At 36.0% G+C, this 15,538-nt stretch overlaps 1 protein-coding gene across 2 annotated transcripts in view; it reads left to right on the top strand.

Annotated features, from left to right (window-relative positions):
- DNAJC10 (DnaJ heat shock protein family (Hsp40) member C10) overlaps window positions 1-15,538 on the top strand; it is a 57,573-nt gene that overhangs the window by 35,065 nt on the left and 6,970 nt on the right. For both annotated transcript variants that reach the window (XM_061135651.1, XM_061135650.1), the window contains exons 14-20: window positions 167-281; window positions 5,609-5,736; window positions 6,040-6,156; window positions 9,938-10,039; window positions 11,237-11,392; window positions 12,368-12,501; window positions 15,219-15,272. In XM_061135651.1, the coding sequence (XP_060991634.1) occupies window positions 167-281; window positions 5,609-5,736; window positions 6,040-6,156; window positions 9,938-10,039; window positions 11,237-11,392; window positions 12,368-12,501; window positions 15,219-15,272 (806 nt within the window). The remainder of the gene's footprint in view (window positions 1-166; window positions 282-5,608; window positions 5,737-6,039; window positions 6,157-9,937; window positions 10,040-11,236; window positions 11,393-12,367; window positions 12,502-15,218; window positions 15,273-15,538) is intronic.

Raw genomic sequence — 15,538 nt, 5'->3', positions numbered from 1 at the left:
GTTAAATGTAAATTAATGATTCCTGTTTCTTATTTTCATGGTCCACTAACTTGTTTAGAAGCTGTGTTGTTTTTATAGTAATGTCATTTTCAGATTATCCTTATGAATATTTAATTGAATGGATAAGATTTTATTTTCAACATATTGAACTTTCTCTTTCCTTTAGGTTGGCAAGTTTGACTGTTCCTCCGCGCCAGACGTCTGTAGTAACTTCTATGTTTCTCAGCCATGTCTGGCAGTATTTAAAGGACAAGGAACCAAAGAATTTGAAATTCATCATGGTAAGAAGGAAAAAATGATTAAAAAATTTCTTCATTTTTAATTTTACTTTTTACCTTGTTTTATATGGACATGATTATTTTAAAATAACTTTGCTTTCATTTATTAGTAAATGTTTCTTAAAGGGAAAGATATGTTTAATTATATATAGTTATTTTATCTTCTTTATTCTTTTTAAAATAAATCCCTTTCTTCTACCTAATATTTTGATCAGTGTTTCAGTAAGAACTCTAGTGACTTGTCAGGATAGTAAAGAATTTAAGGGTCTTACTGGTTAACAAAAGTAAGCAACACCTATCGTTTCCATTTCAGTGTACCTAATGTAGCATCTCAACCATTATGGGCAGTTTCTAGATAGTCTCTTAGATGTTTTTCCGACACTTGATGACCAAACATCTCTGTTAACTGCTTTGTTAGCGTTCTTGAATTTTGATTTTGTATTTCTGCATTTCAGCTTGTTCAGGACATTAGCCCTGCATCATGTAGGTGCAGTTCCAATTCCTGAGGTTTGGTATAGATCATTGTCTCTGTCCTGAAAAAGGCCAAGTGTAGGAGAAGATAGACACAAACTACTAACATTGACAGTAAATAACAGATATTGATATCATGCCTGTAATGTGAGAAGCATTCTTACAGGTGTTAGGAATGCAAAATTTTAAGATATGGACTCTGCTCTCAGGAAGTTTAAAATATCATCTAGTGGCAGAGGGGTGAGAAAAGGGAGATTTTTAAGAAAATATGAAGGACATTGTAATAGTCATTATAAATTATAAGATCAAATAAAGAGACTTTTGCATCAGGAGGTGATATTTGAATTAAGGTGACATTTGAACACTCAGTTTCCCCAGGCAAATACAAGAAAACAAGTGAGGTCCCCTAGACTGAAGGAACTATGTGAGCAAAGACAACAAGATAAACTTAACAGTAACTACTGTTTATTCAGTATTTTTTATAAATGAGATGTTTTCCTAAAGCTATTTGCATATTGTGCATGTCCATTTAATATCTTCACAGCAAGGCAGAAAACTTAGCCTCAGAAAGATAAAATAACTGGTGAAGATAGATTTTGTATCCAAATATGTCTGACTCTGAAGCCTAGACTTACAGCTGCACTAAACTATGCCACCTCGTAAAAGTGCTGGAAATGACCTAAGGTTTCATAGTGTTCCGTTCTTTTCCGCCTCTGAAATATTTCTCAGATTCCTTCTCTAGTCTATGCTTGCTGCCTTATTTCAGGTCCATCATCTCCATCTTGTCTAATATCCTCCAGGATAATTATCTGCCTCACAACATTTTTTCTTTACAATTAATTGTTTTCTTTGCAGATTTATTACCATAGAATACCTGGAACCTTCATGTGTCTCTTTTCTGCCTTGAGTCTTCTGATCTCATTAGGAATAAACTTCAGATTCCCTACCATAGGAGCAATGACTTTGTCTTGGTCACCACTGTATTTCCAGCACCTAGAATGGTGGTGCCTAACAGGAATTCAGTAAATAGTTGTTAAGTTAAAAGTTAACCTGCCTCTGCCTGGTTTTCCAACCTCATCTCCCACCTCTGCCCCTGCAAATAATTTTAGCTTTAGCTACTTGTGAGTACTTTGGCCACCTGATGTGAAGAGTTGAATCATTGGAAAAGACCCTGACGCTGGGAGGGATTGGGGGCAGGAGGAGAAGGGGACGACAGAGGATGAAATGGCTGGATGGCATCACCGACACGATGGATATCAGTTTGAGTAAACTCTGGGAGTTGGTGATGGACAGGGAGGCCTGGCGTGCTGTGATTCATGGGGTCGCAAAGAGTCGGACACGACTGAGCGACTGAACTGAACAGATACAGGGTCATCATTTCCATCTTTGTAAATTCCATATATATGTGTTAGTATACTGTATTGGTGTTTTTCTTTCTGACTTCCTTCACTCTGTATAATAGGCTCCAGTTTCATCCACCTCATGAGAACTGATTCAAATGCATTCTTTTTAATGGCTGAGTAATATTCCATTGTGTATATGTACCATAGCTTCCTTATCCATTTGTCTGCTGATGGGCATCTAGGTTGCTTCCATGTCCTGGCTATTATAAACAGTGCTGTGATGAACATTGGGGTGCACGTGTCTCTTTCAGTTCTGGTTTCCTCGGTGTGTATGCCCAGCAGTGGGATCACTGGGTCATATGGCAGTTCTATTTCCAGTTTTTTAAGGAATCTCCACACTCTTCTCCATAGTGGCTGTACTAGTTTGCATTCCCACCAACAGTGTAAGAGGGTTCCCTTTTCTCCACACCCTCTCCGGCATTTATTGCTTGTAGACTTTTGGATAGCAGCCATCCTGACTGGCGTGTAATGGTACCTCATTGTGGTTTTGATTTGCATTTCTCTGATAATGAGTAATGTTGAGCATCTTTTCATGTGTTTGTTAGCCATCTGTATGGCTTCTTTGGAGAAATGTCTGTGTAGTTCTTTGGCCCATTATTTGATTGGGTCGTTTATTTTTCTGGAACTGAGCTGCAGGAGCTGCTGTATATTTTTGAGATAAATTCTTTGTCAGTTGCTTCATATGCTATTATCTTCTCCCATTCTGAAGACTGTCTTTTCACCTGATAGTTTGCTTCATTTTGCAAAAGCTTTTAAGTTTAATTAGGTCCTATTTGTTTATATTTGCTTTTATTTCCATTACTCTGGGAGGCGGGTCATAGAGGATTCTGCTGTGATTTATGTCAGAAAGTGTTTTGCCTGTTTTCCTCTAGGAGTTTTATAGTTTCTGGTCTTATGCTTAGATCTTTAATCAATTTTGAGTTTATTTGTGTGTATGGTGTTAGCAAGTGTTCCAGTTTCATTCTTTTACAAGTGGTTGACCAGTTTTCCCAACACCACTTGTTAAACAGATTGTCTCTTCTCCATTATATAAACTTAGCAGTTTAAAACAATGACCATTTATTAACTCAGCCCAGTTTCTAGTGTTCAGGAAGCTGAGAACAGCTTAGCTAAGTGGTTCTGGCTTGGGTTTTCTCATGAGGTTGCAGTCACGGTGGGTATATTAGTCGTCTGAGGATTAGACTGTGGCCGGCAGATCTGGCTCCAGACTGACTCATGGCATCACCAGGAGGCCTGTGTTTCTCACGGGATGGACCTCTCTGGGGGGCTGCTTCCTTATCCCAGAAGGGATGATGGAGAGACACACATGCACAGAAGCAGTCATATCTTTTATAATCTGATCTCAGACAGTATAAACCAGCACACTCACCATATTCTATTGATTATATACACCAACCCCGGTACAACCGCGGTATGAGTCCTTGAGACAGGGGTCACTGAAGGCTATCTTGGAGATATCTACCCTAAGATGAGTATGGGTTACCCTTAGGAAGAATACATAGATGGAGTAATTTTCTGAGGTTAGAGAAAGCAGTCTGTTCATTGAGATCTAAGTAGAAGTAATAAATACAATAAATAAATATAAATATATATAATATATAAAATATAAATATTTAAAATATAAATATATATATATATATAAATATAAAATAACACCTCTTTAAAAATAAAGAGGTGTTAAATAATGTTCCAAGCACAGGAACCAGTAAGTGTATTCTTGGACTCTGAAATAAGAACGAGCCTTATTCATTCTTAGAAGGCAAGAATTTTAGGATAACTGGAATGCGGAGTGTGGAAAGGTCTGAGACTTAAGGCTGGAAATGGCACTGGGGTCCCAATTGTGTGTTTCATCTGTCAGGTAATAAATTAGTTTGGACTCTACCCTGGAGACAGAGCAAAGACTCCTATGGATTTAAGCAGAGATGTGACTTAACTAGTTCTACATTTTAGAAAGTTAACTGGCTGCCTAGAATTGGAGGGAGGGAAAGCAAGTAGAAGTCTGATGTAGTCATTTATGTAAGACAAGATTGGTAATGTAGATGAAGTGAACTAGACAATTTTTAAATGAATGCAAAATCAGTATAACTTGATGATTGTGTTTAAATGTAGGGAGATAAGAAAAGGACGCTCAAGTTTCTGACTTGGCAACTGAGTGATTGCACCATTCTGTAAGAAAGAGGACACTGGGGGAGGAGGTGACATGAAGTACACACCCCTGGTTCACAGTTGAATATAGGCCTGGTCTCAGGAGAAGAGTTTGAGCTAAAACTCTTTCTTTGGTAATTGAAACCTTAGGTGAGGATGACCTTGTCCAAAGGTGAGTACAGAGACAAGATTGGGACCCTGTGAATCATTTTTAAAAGATTGTCAAAGATAGAAGAATTTATGAAGCAATTCAAGCAGCAGTAGCTAAAGAGTGGGGGAAAAGCAGGAGAATGTGGTATCATTTATCACTGTTTAAATATTTATGAAATGTTTCTTTTCTGTTGGCCTATGAACTCCTTAAGGAGAAAGTGTGTGTCTTTTATTTTGCATGCGCTATGGCATTTAAAACAGGACCTGACACATAATAGGTGCTTTACTTAACATTAACCATTGAGTGAATAAGTCAGAGGGCACATGGGAAAATGGATTATGTCCTGGTCCTAAGAAAGCTAGTATTTGCGAAAGCAAGGAGTATATTCTTTAAGCAGTGGCCTTTAAGCAAGCGGACCACACAATCAGATTAATGTTTTTGTAACTTGCCTCTGGTAGCAGTGTAGAAAATTAATTAGTTAAGGAACGCAGAATAGAAAGACCAGCTTGGTTATTTCAGTAGGCTAGACTAAATTTAGGCAGTAGCCTAAATCGGGGTTGGAGATGGTAAGAGATAGAATGGTTGGAGCTGTGATACACAGGCAAAGAGAGAAGGCAAGAATCACTCTAGGAAATCTGATTTACCACCTAGTGGATGATTACGCTATTGTCAAGGTAGGAAAGGTGAGAAAAGGAGCAAGTTTAGGGAAGAATAACTCAACTTGATTTAATGTATATTTTGTTTGAAATGTTCATATGACATCCAGGTAAATATTTCCACTGGGTAACTCAGGTCTTGAATTCATAAGAGAAGTCTCGGTTGAAGAAACAGACTTAAGAGTTAGGCCATAACAGTAGTTCAGGCAAGCAAAAAGAACTCCAAGAACATTGGGAGGCAATAATTCTCCCTCTGAGGATGAAGGAACTTTTCAAAGAGGTCTTGACGTTTTATCTGATCTGCAAGAAGCAGAGTGTAAAGCAAAGGTTTTTCTGGCAGAGCAAACTTACATAGTATACAGAACACTAAAACCTCCACCAAATCAATTTGTTCATAAGTTTATCTTCTTTTCAATATTTCAAGTATAAAAGCTTTGAAATGTTTCTATGGATAAAAAGACAAAATGTAGATTTTAATTTTTCTCTTTTTTCTCTATTTCAAAGGAAAGAAGATTCTATATGACATACTTGCCTTTGCCAAGGAAAGTGTCAATTCTCATGTTACCACACTTGGACCTCAGAATTTTCCTGCCAATGAAAAAGAACCATGGCTAGTTGATTTTTTTGCCCCTGTAAGTTATGTTTATTTGTCATATTTCAACATTTTCAGGTTTTCTCTTGTAATGACAGGAAAAAAAAAAAACGTTTTCTGGGTAACCTTCAATAATGAACAATGTTACTCAATTTGGCTACTGTCACATACTGTTTTTAAGAAAGGCTGACATACTTGCCCTTCCAAGGACTAAGTATATAAATGCTTAAGATTTGTAACTGTAATAAATATTCTTTATCTTAGCATATTGCTTGCTGCAAAAAAATATGTGGTTTTTTGGTTTCATTTGGCTTGGTGCTTATGAATATTTTTCCTTCAATAGTGGTGTCCACCATGTCGAGCTTTATTGCCAGAGCTGCGAAAAGCATCAAAGCATCTTTATGGTCAGCTTAAGTTCGGTACATTAGATTGTACAGTTCACGAAGGACTCTGTAACATGGTAAGGCAAAGTATAAATATTTATTCTAATGTTTTTTGCAAAATGTTTCAGCAGCCTCACATTAAAGCAGTAAAATAACTTTCAAAAGTACATATAACATTTAGAGTAGTAACATATTACTTAAATAATTTCATCAAAATGATATAAAATTATGAAAATTATGATTGGATTAAACATAAATATTTAAGGGTTTTTTTTTTTTAATTTAATATTACCTTTTTGCAACCTATGGGCATGTCTGCTCGCTCAAATGGTAAAGAATCTGCCTGCAATGCAGGAGACCCGGGTTTGAACCCTGGGTCGGGAAGATGCCCTAGAGAAGGGAGTGGCTGCCCACTCCAGTCTTCTTACCTGTGGACAGAGGAGCCTGGCGGACTACAGTCCATGGGGTTGCAAAGAGTGGACAGGACTGAGCGACTGACACTTTCACTACGCTTTCTTTCTGGCAACCTATAGTTTTTATTCTTTGTCTTCTAAGTGTAGTTAATAGAAATTAAGCAGGCTTTTTTAAACCTTTATTTACATAACATACTTTCTTAGGTTAATATTTACTCTTCAGTTTAGGAAGAAACAGAAATTATAAAATATTCTTGGGGGGAAATCCTAAATCAGATCAAGCCTACAGATATTAGTGTATAGGAAATCCAGTGACAGAGGACATATTAAGTGATATGGGGGTATGCATACAATCTTCAAATCCCAGCATGTAGAGAACTTTTTAGGACAAATAGCAGTTTATTGAACATACACATGAAAAGAAGGAAAAAAGATATTAAAAAGACTGATAAGATGTATCATTCAAATACAGTGTTCAGGCCTTGTACTCAAACAAACCAACTCAAAAAAAGATAATTGAAGAAACTTGAACACTGAATTTCTGATGATTTTCAGTAATTATTATTATGAAGGTATACAGATAGCCAACAGGCCTATGGAAGGTTGTTCAACTCTGGTTATTAGAGAAGTATAAATTACGACAGTGTCACCTCGCATTGGTTAGAATGGCTGTCACCCAAAGTCTACAAACAGTAAACCCTGAAGACGGTGCAGAGGAAAACGAGTCCTCCCACACTGCTGATGGGAGCATAAATCGGTGCAGCGACTGTGGAGAATGTGAGGTTCCTTAAAGTACTAAAAATAGGACTACCGTATGACCCAGCAGTCCTAACCCTGCGTACATACCCAAAAAAAAACAAACTCTAATTTGAAGAGATACAGTTCATAGAAGCAGTATTTACAATAGCCATGATATGGCAACAACCCAAATGGCTATCAGCGACAATTGGCTTAAGATGTGGGGGGGTTGTGGCCAGAGAATATTATACTTAGTGAAGTAAGTCAGACAGAGAAAGCCAAATATTATATGATATCACTTATATATGGAATCTTAAAAATTATACAAATCAGCCTGTATACAGAACAGAGACATGCTCACAAACAGAGAAAACGAACCTTGTTACCGAAGCCTGAGGTGACAGGTTACAATCAGGAGATTAACAGATACACATTCCTACACATAAAATAAGCTACAAAGGCAGTGTACTGCACAGGAGTTATATTCAGTATGTGGTGATAACCTATTGTGAAAAATAATCTGAAATATATATATATATATAAAACACTAAATCATTTTGCTGTAGAACTGAAGTCTACCCAATGTTGTAAATCAACTATACTTCAATTTTTTTAGAAAGCAATGTGATTTAAAAGCAAAGTAGAAGTAAATGTAGGGTGAAATCTTTATGCATCTCTCTGAGGAATAATTTCACTGCACAGAGATGCTCATGCCTGCCATTACACACATAGACTGAGAATAAAAGTTACGAGTGATTTTAGCTTCATTGAATGTTAAAACTGTTGCCAAAGAGACATTATAAAGTCGAAACAAACAACAGACTGAGGAAATACTTGCAGCACATACAACTGACAAAGCCTTACTGTCCAGAATGTTTAAAGTACAGATCAGTTTTTTAAAATAGCAAAAGAATGAGGAGGTTTAGACATTTTATAAAGGCAGAAATTCAATAAATGTGAAAAATGTTCAACTTTACTGGTCCACAATAAAGTACAAGTTATTGCAGTGGTCATATACCCTTCCTCCATCAAATTAAAAAAAACTTAGCTGACCAGTAGTAACAAGTACATGAATAAATTATCCAGTCACACATAGAATAATCATAGAGGATTTAAAATTAGATCTGTCTTTACCAGCATGTTTGGTAAATCTCAAGACTATAATGAAAAAAGCAGGTTGTAGAATAGTATACAGAGTGTGATAAAATTATAGAAAGTTTATAAGTGCTCAGACATTACAGTATACTGTTTAGGAATACACATGCATGTAGCAAAAGTGTAAAACATCAGTGGATTGGATACATGCTTATTTCAGGATATTGGTTACTCCTAATATCAGGAAGGGAAGGAAATGGGATCAAAAAGGAGAACCTCCAAAGATGTGCCAGAACGGCAGAAAAGTTAATCATCCCTAAATGTAGTGGTAGAGATATGTATTTGTTAAATGAGTCTCTCTCTATATCATGTTTGAAATTTCATTAAAATAAGTTTAAAAAATGAAATAAATAAGGCCTTTGGTTTTAAATGTCTTGTATGGGACTTTGAAAAGTTGCTAAGCAAAAATGAAGAATTGTGTTCAACAGTAATTTGAATTCCTATAGTTTTTCTACTTTTCATCTCAGTTTTTAATTTTCTATAGATAATTAAGCAGAATGTAGATATTTAAAGCTGTTGTAACAATTCACCTGGAATAGAGGCCAGGATTCCTTCCTCACTAGTTGGTTAATCTCCACCAAGTCACTGAGCCTCTCACTACCTCAGTTTCCTCATCTATAGAGTTGATTCAGTGATTTTAGCTTCCAAATAGAATTGTTTTGAGGAAGAGATGAGAAACTACATTTCAATGCTAAAAAACGCGCTCAACACATAGTAAGGACTTGTCAAATGTTAGATAAATGGTTTTTTCCTTCTAATGGGTTATTTGTGCTCATTTACAAAAGTTTGATAAATATTTCCATCGCTTTTTCTGAAGTTATTTTTGAAGTTCAGTTTGCTAATGAGTGCTTGTCAGCTTTGAGGATGCATAGTTCAGCTACAGCAAATTTAGAGATGGGGATCTGTTTATAACCTTTAAAAAAAGGAAAAAAAACTTGCGAAGTGCTTCCTGAATTAGTGCTCATGTTAATTCTGAGGAAGGAAATTATAGTGGGTTTACACACACACACACACACACACCCCCCACAAATGAGCAAACAGTAAAAAGTGACCTCATTTTTAGCACATAATTCATAATTCTCTAACCTAAAAATGGCTGTGTGCATGTGGATTATTAATTTATTTCCTTATTCTTGCTATTTTTATGTCCTTGATTTTCTTCTACTTCTGAACAAATTGGAGTGTTTATTATAGTTTAACAAAAATAATCACACACTCAAACCAGAGCTCAGTCTGCTCTTACCCCATCCACCCTGGCTCAGGAGAGCAGGAGAGGACTGCACTCAGAAATGCCCATCTCCCTCCTCAGTGTTCGGTGCCTACAGATTTTGTGGCTAATGGAGTAACTACACGTAAGAATCAGCTGCTCAGGATAGAGCAGTAGATCTAGTTCCTTTGTTAAATTTGGCTAGGCTAAAATTTTTCAGTCATCAGTTAAGCATTGAGTCTTTTAAAATCTTGTTGTTACTTGAGGCACGCTGGTTATAAACTTGAAGCAAACAGGTAAAATATATAGAATCTTATGTTTAATTTGTATTTTCATTCCTAACAGTATAACATTCAGGCTTATCCAACAACAGTGGTATTCAACCAGTCCAACATTCATGAATATGAAGGACATCACTCTGCTGAACAGATCTTGGAGTTCGTAGAGGTATTTTAACTTACAGCCTATATAGCTATAAATCCTTCCATGTATGTATATACTTCATATGAGTATTTAATAATGTTTAATAATAGGATTTGTTAAATTTTCTACTCTTCTATTAATAGACTTATTCTCAGTTCATAGCTAGTGTGTTTTGTTTGTTACCTAGTATGGTGCCTTGTACTTGGTGGACACAATTATTTATTGAATACATGAAATTAAAACTTTTGCATAAAGCCTTGTCAGCACTCTCCCCGCCCCTGTTTTCTGTAGTTTTCTCTAATCTACCACAGATTATTTCTTTTTGGTCCCATATAGATTAGATAGCAGTGAATCCCATTCTTGGATAGTTCCAAGAAATATGTGGCTAAGGACAGGCTTACCTCAGCCACCAATGGAAGGCTTCTTCACCTCAGCAGCTTATGCCAAGCCTGCTGTGTTATTAGCCCAGGAGTGCTCTACTAGAGCATCCCCCCCCCTTTTTTTTTTCAATCAGTACTAATCTTAATTGACTAGAATAGTTAACAGGGGACTCCTAACAGAAAAAGGAACAATTATAGCTTATTATCTGTGCAGTTGCCCTCCCAGCCTCTGTCCTACTCTTCTCTTCCTCCTTCTGAAAAATAATAGCTTTTTGTTTTGTGTTGTCTGTCTCCCCAGGGAAGCTAACATGATTAGTATTACCCAATCATGATAGACTGAAGCTCATTATTAACAAAACAGCATTTGGAGCAAGTGATCTGAGGTTGTGCAGTATCTCAAGTGGGAATGTCAGAAAAATAGGATAGTAGGCTTTCCATTAATAATTAAAGGGTCCTTTCCAAACCAATTATTGGTTCCAAAAAGAACTACGTGGCCCACGTAGACATCTGGGCAGCTCTTGAAACTCTTGCCTCATCTACCCACAACCTTAATTCAAGTTGCCACTTTTCTCTGCCTAAGATGGTTTTAGTGATACATAGAAATAAGAAAATATTCCTTGATTTAATAAGACTGATGAGCAGAATCCAAACTTAAAAAGTAAATTAAGGATCATTCCTTCAAATAATCCACTGTAGATTCTCTTTAAATATCCTAATGTATCCTTTGATTATTCAAAAGCAGAAACTTTTCTAAGGGACATATACCAACAGTTTGCCCAAGAATATGTGAACTATTCTTTTTTTATATCTGTTGCAATAAATGCTATTATATTCTCTTCAGGATCTTATGAATCCTTCTGTGATCTCTTTGACACCTACCACTTTCAACGAACTGGTTAAACAAAGAAAGCATGATGAAGTCTGGATGGTTGATTTCTATTCTCCATGGTGTCATCCATGTCAGGTCTTAATGCCAGAATGGAAAAGAATGGCCCGGGTATAGTAAAATAATTTATTGTCCGAGTATAGTAAAATAATATATTTTAAGTCTTAACATTTACTAAGAATGTTCATTTAACAATCATTTTGAAACTGAGATGAATGAACCTACTTCTAGATTGTCACTTAATAAAAGTTTTGATCATTTTTTATTTAACAATTAGATTTCAACTCTACTTCTGTCTGGTATTTAGTAGTATACAATAATGACCCTTTTTTCTGTGTCACTTGGTTTGACCAAATTTCTGCCAACATCAACACAAAGATCCTCTTTATTTCCTATTAATATTTTTTCTGCTTCTTCATTTTTAGATCTTAGAAATACAGTTTCTTCACAGTATAATAAGATGATAAAGAAAAAATGGTCTTGATCAATGAAATAGTTAGACTTTTAAATTTCCTATAGAGCATTATAAATCATGAAAGATTGGAAACAAATTATTTAAATACAAGAATGGAAAATGCAATTACTATTGTATTTATTTATAAGGTGAAAAAATGAATAAACCTAAGAGTTAAAATTCTTTCTAGTATTTAAATTCATAATAATATAATTTTCCACTCTTTTCAGTGAAATTTTTAAATTCGGGCATGACTCAGTATGCTATTTGCAATCCACATTTCCATTTTAAAAAGTAATTTTGAAGTACTGTTGGAAAGAAATTCATTCTTGGTTTCTGACACGTCAAATTTTAGATATACATAATTTTTCCCATGTAATAGATGAATGAAGTCAATTATTTCATCTACAATAATTTTAGTAAGGCTTTGACTACAAAATTAGATTTCCAATTCATTATTGTAAATGTTCTATTATGTTTTAAGCCCTTACCCATTTGTATTTGTCAAAAATCACTGATAAATAATACAATAACTATCTCACGGTAACTACTTCTCTATTGTAAACATAAAAAATTGTTATGGAGGTAATTTAATTCTAATTACTTTGATCTATTCATCTTTTTTTTTATAGACATTAATTGGACTGATCAATGTGGGCAGTATAGACTGCCAACAATATCATTCTTTTTGTGCCCAAGAAAATGTTCGGAGATACCCTGAGATAAGATTTTTTCCCCAAAAATCAAATAAAGCTTATGAATATCAGTAAGTATTCTCTAAAATTTGAAGGCATTTATATAATCATTTATTTTTATACAGTTAAAATTTTAAAGTTATCCTAACTAAATAAAAGTTAAACCACCCAGTATTTTGGGAGAGCCCACACCTTACTTAAAATAGTGTGGGAATGAGGATTTACAAAGCGAAAAGTGAACTGAATGGACCCACTGATTGTGAAGCTGACGATCTAGTAAAGAAGAAAATGAGAGGAAGAACATTTATTAAACCCCTCTTTGGTTTCAGGTACTGTACTAGAGACTTTTTGCTCATATTACTTCCACTTGTCTTCACACATACTCTTGAGAAGTAAGAATTATTACCCTTCCTACTATTAGAGATAACTTTCCCGAGTCACACAGCTGCTACGGTTTAAGGCTGGGGTTTGAACTCAGATCGGTGTCACCCATGCTGTTTCGACAACACCATATGACATTTCAAGTAGGAAACTCAAAACAAGACAGAATATAATAAAGATTGTTAAAAAGTAAAAATGAACCACAGATTTCAGAGAAAAGGATCACAACCATGCGAGGAAATCATGAGGCTGCATTTATGCTGTGCCTTTCCCCCCCCCCGCCCCGCCGCCCCACTTGCCTGGGACTCAGAGTCCAGTGCTTTTATTTTTTTATCTTTATTTTTTTTTAACATAAATTTATTTATTTTAATTGGAGGCTAATTACTTTACTGTATTGGTTTTTCCATACATTGACGTGAATCCACCACGGGTGTACATGTGTTCCCCATCCTGAACCCGCCCCCCCCCGCCTCCCTCCCCATCCCATCCCTCTGGGTCATCCCAGTGCACCAGCCCCGAGCACACTGTCTCATGCATTGAACCTGGACTTGCAATTAGTTTCACATATGATAATATACAGGTTTCAATGCCATTCTCCCAAACCATCCCGCCCTCGCCCTCTCCCAAAGTCCAAAAGACTGTTCTGTATATCTGTCTCTTTTGCTGTCTCGCACACAGGTTTATCATTAATCATCTTTCTAAATTCCATATATATGTGTTAGTATGCTGTAATGTTCTTTATCTTTCTGGCTTACTTCACTCTGTATAATGGGCTCCAGTTTCATCCATCTCATTAGAACTGATTCAAATGTATTCTTTTTAATGGCTGAGTAATATTCCATGGTGTATATGTACCACAGCTTCCTTATCCATTCGTCTGCTGATGGGCATCTAGGTTGCTTCCATGTCCTGGCTATTATAAACACTGCTGCGATGAACATTGGGGTGCACGCGTCTCTTTCAGATCTGGTTTCCTCAGTGTGTATGCCCAGCAGTGGGATTGCTGGGTCATATGGCAGTTCTATTTCCAGTTTTTTGAGGAATCTCCACACTGTTCTCCATAGTGGCTGTACTAGTTTGCATTCCCACCAACAGTGTAAGGGGGTCCCCTTTTCTCCGCACCCTCTCCAGCATTTATTGCTTGTAGACTTTTGGATAGCAGCCATTCTGACTGGTGTGAAATGGTACTTCATTGTGTTTTGATTTGCATTTCTCTGATAATGAGTGATGTTGAACATTTTTTCATGTGTTTATTAGCCATCTGTATGTCTCCTTTGGAGAAATGAATGGTATTTTTCACAGAACTAGAACAAATAATTTCACAATTTGTATGAAAATGCAAAAATCCTCGAATAGCCAAGACAATCTTGAGAAAGAAGAATGGAACTGGAGGAATCAACCTGCCTGACTTCAGGCTCTACTACAAAGCCACAGTCATCAAGACAGTATGGTACTGGCACAAAGACAGAAATATAGATCAATGGAACAGAATAGAAAGCCCAGAGATAAATCCACGCACCTGTGGACACCTTATCTTCGACAAAGGAGGCAAGAATATACAATGGAGAAAAGATAAATCTCTTTAACAAGTGGTGCTGGGAAAACTGGTCAACCACTTGTAAAAGAATGAAACTAGAACACTTGCTAACACCATACACAAAAATAAACTCAAAATGGATTAAAGATCTAAATGTAAGACCAGAAACCATAAAACTCCTAGAGGAAAAAATAGGCAAAACACTCTCTGACATAAATCACAGCAAGATCCTCTATGACCCACCTCCCAGAATATTGGAAATACAAGCATAAATAAACAAATGGAACCTAATTAAAATTAAAAGCTTTTGCACAACAAGGGAAACTATAAGCAAGGTGAAAAGACAGCCTTCAGAATGGGAGAAAATAATAGCAAACGAAGCAACTGACAAAGAATTAATTTCAAAAATATACAAGCAACTCCTGCAGCTCAATTCCATAAAAATAAATGACCCAAACAAAAAAATGGGCCAAAGAACTATGCTGTGCCTTTTGACATATGTCTTAAAAAGTGGATAGGAATTTGACGGAGTGTAATAACCGGGGTAAAGGTTTCAGAACTAAAGCCTTGGAGATTTTGAGTTTTGCCATTACCATAGGTCTGTGGGAGATGTCCAGCAGACATCTAAACATTTAGGTCTGTTTTGAGCACACACACACACACACCCACCAAAAAAAACGTCGAGACTAGAGAAAAATACGCTTGGAAAGCCATGTAAGCTTAGTATTTGCAGCTAAGGTATATCTGAGAAAAGAGATGCCGGATGAAGTCACTCAACTAAACTTTTAAACTGCTACAAAGGGATTGTTTTCTGAACATACCCAATGATAGAAATAACTGTTTACAACTTATGTATTTTTCTTCTTTCAGCAGTTACAATGGTTGGAATAGAGATGCTTATTCCCTAAGAATCTGGGGTCTAGGGTAAGTAATTATGTATAATTGTATAAATTATATTCAGTGCTCTTTACCTTCCTCTTATGTCTGTGGCTAAATTTACTCAGTTAAGGTTCTAGCACTTTAAAGTAACACTTACTTAGGAAAGTTCTAGCACTTAGGAAAGAATATAATTTACCAAAATACGGTTATGCTTTATTATACTGTCATTCTTTGAAGTCTTTTTTTTAACTTATAAAGATTTGCAATAGTCTGTTGTAGATGTTTGCTTTGACTTGGTATAATAAATAATT

The sequence above is a fragment of the Dama dama genome, chromosome 33 (assembly GCF_033118175.1).
Source record: "Dama dama isolate Ldn47 chromosome 33, ASM3311817v1, whole genome shotgun sequence".
Taxonomy (NCBI): domain Eukaryota; kingdom Metazoa; phylum Chordata; class Mammalia; order Artiodactyla; family Cervidae; genus Dama; species Dama dama.
The sequence above is the reverse complement of the archived record's forward strand: the minus strand, read 5'-3'. Positions and strand labels throughout refer to the sequence as shown.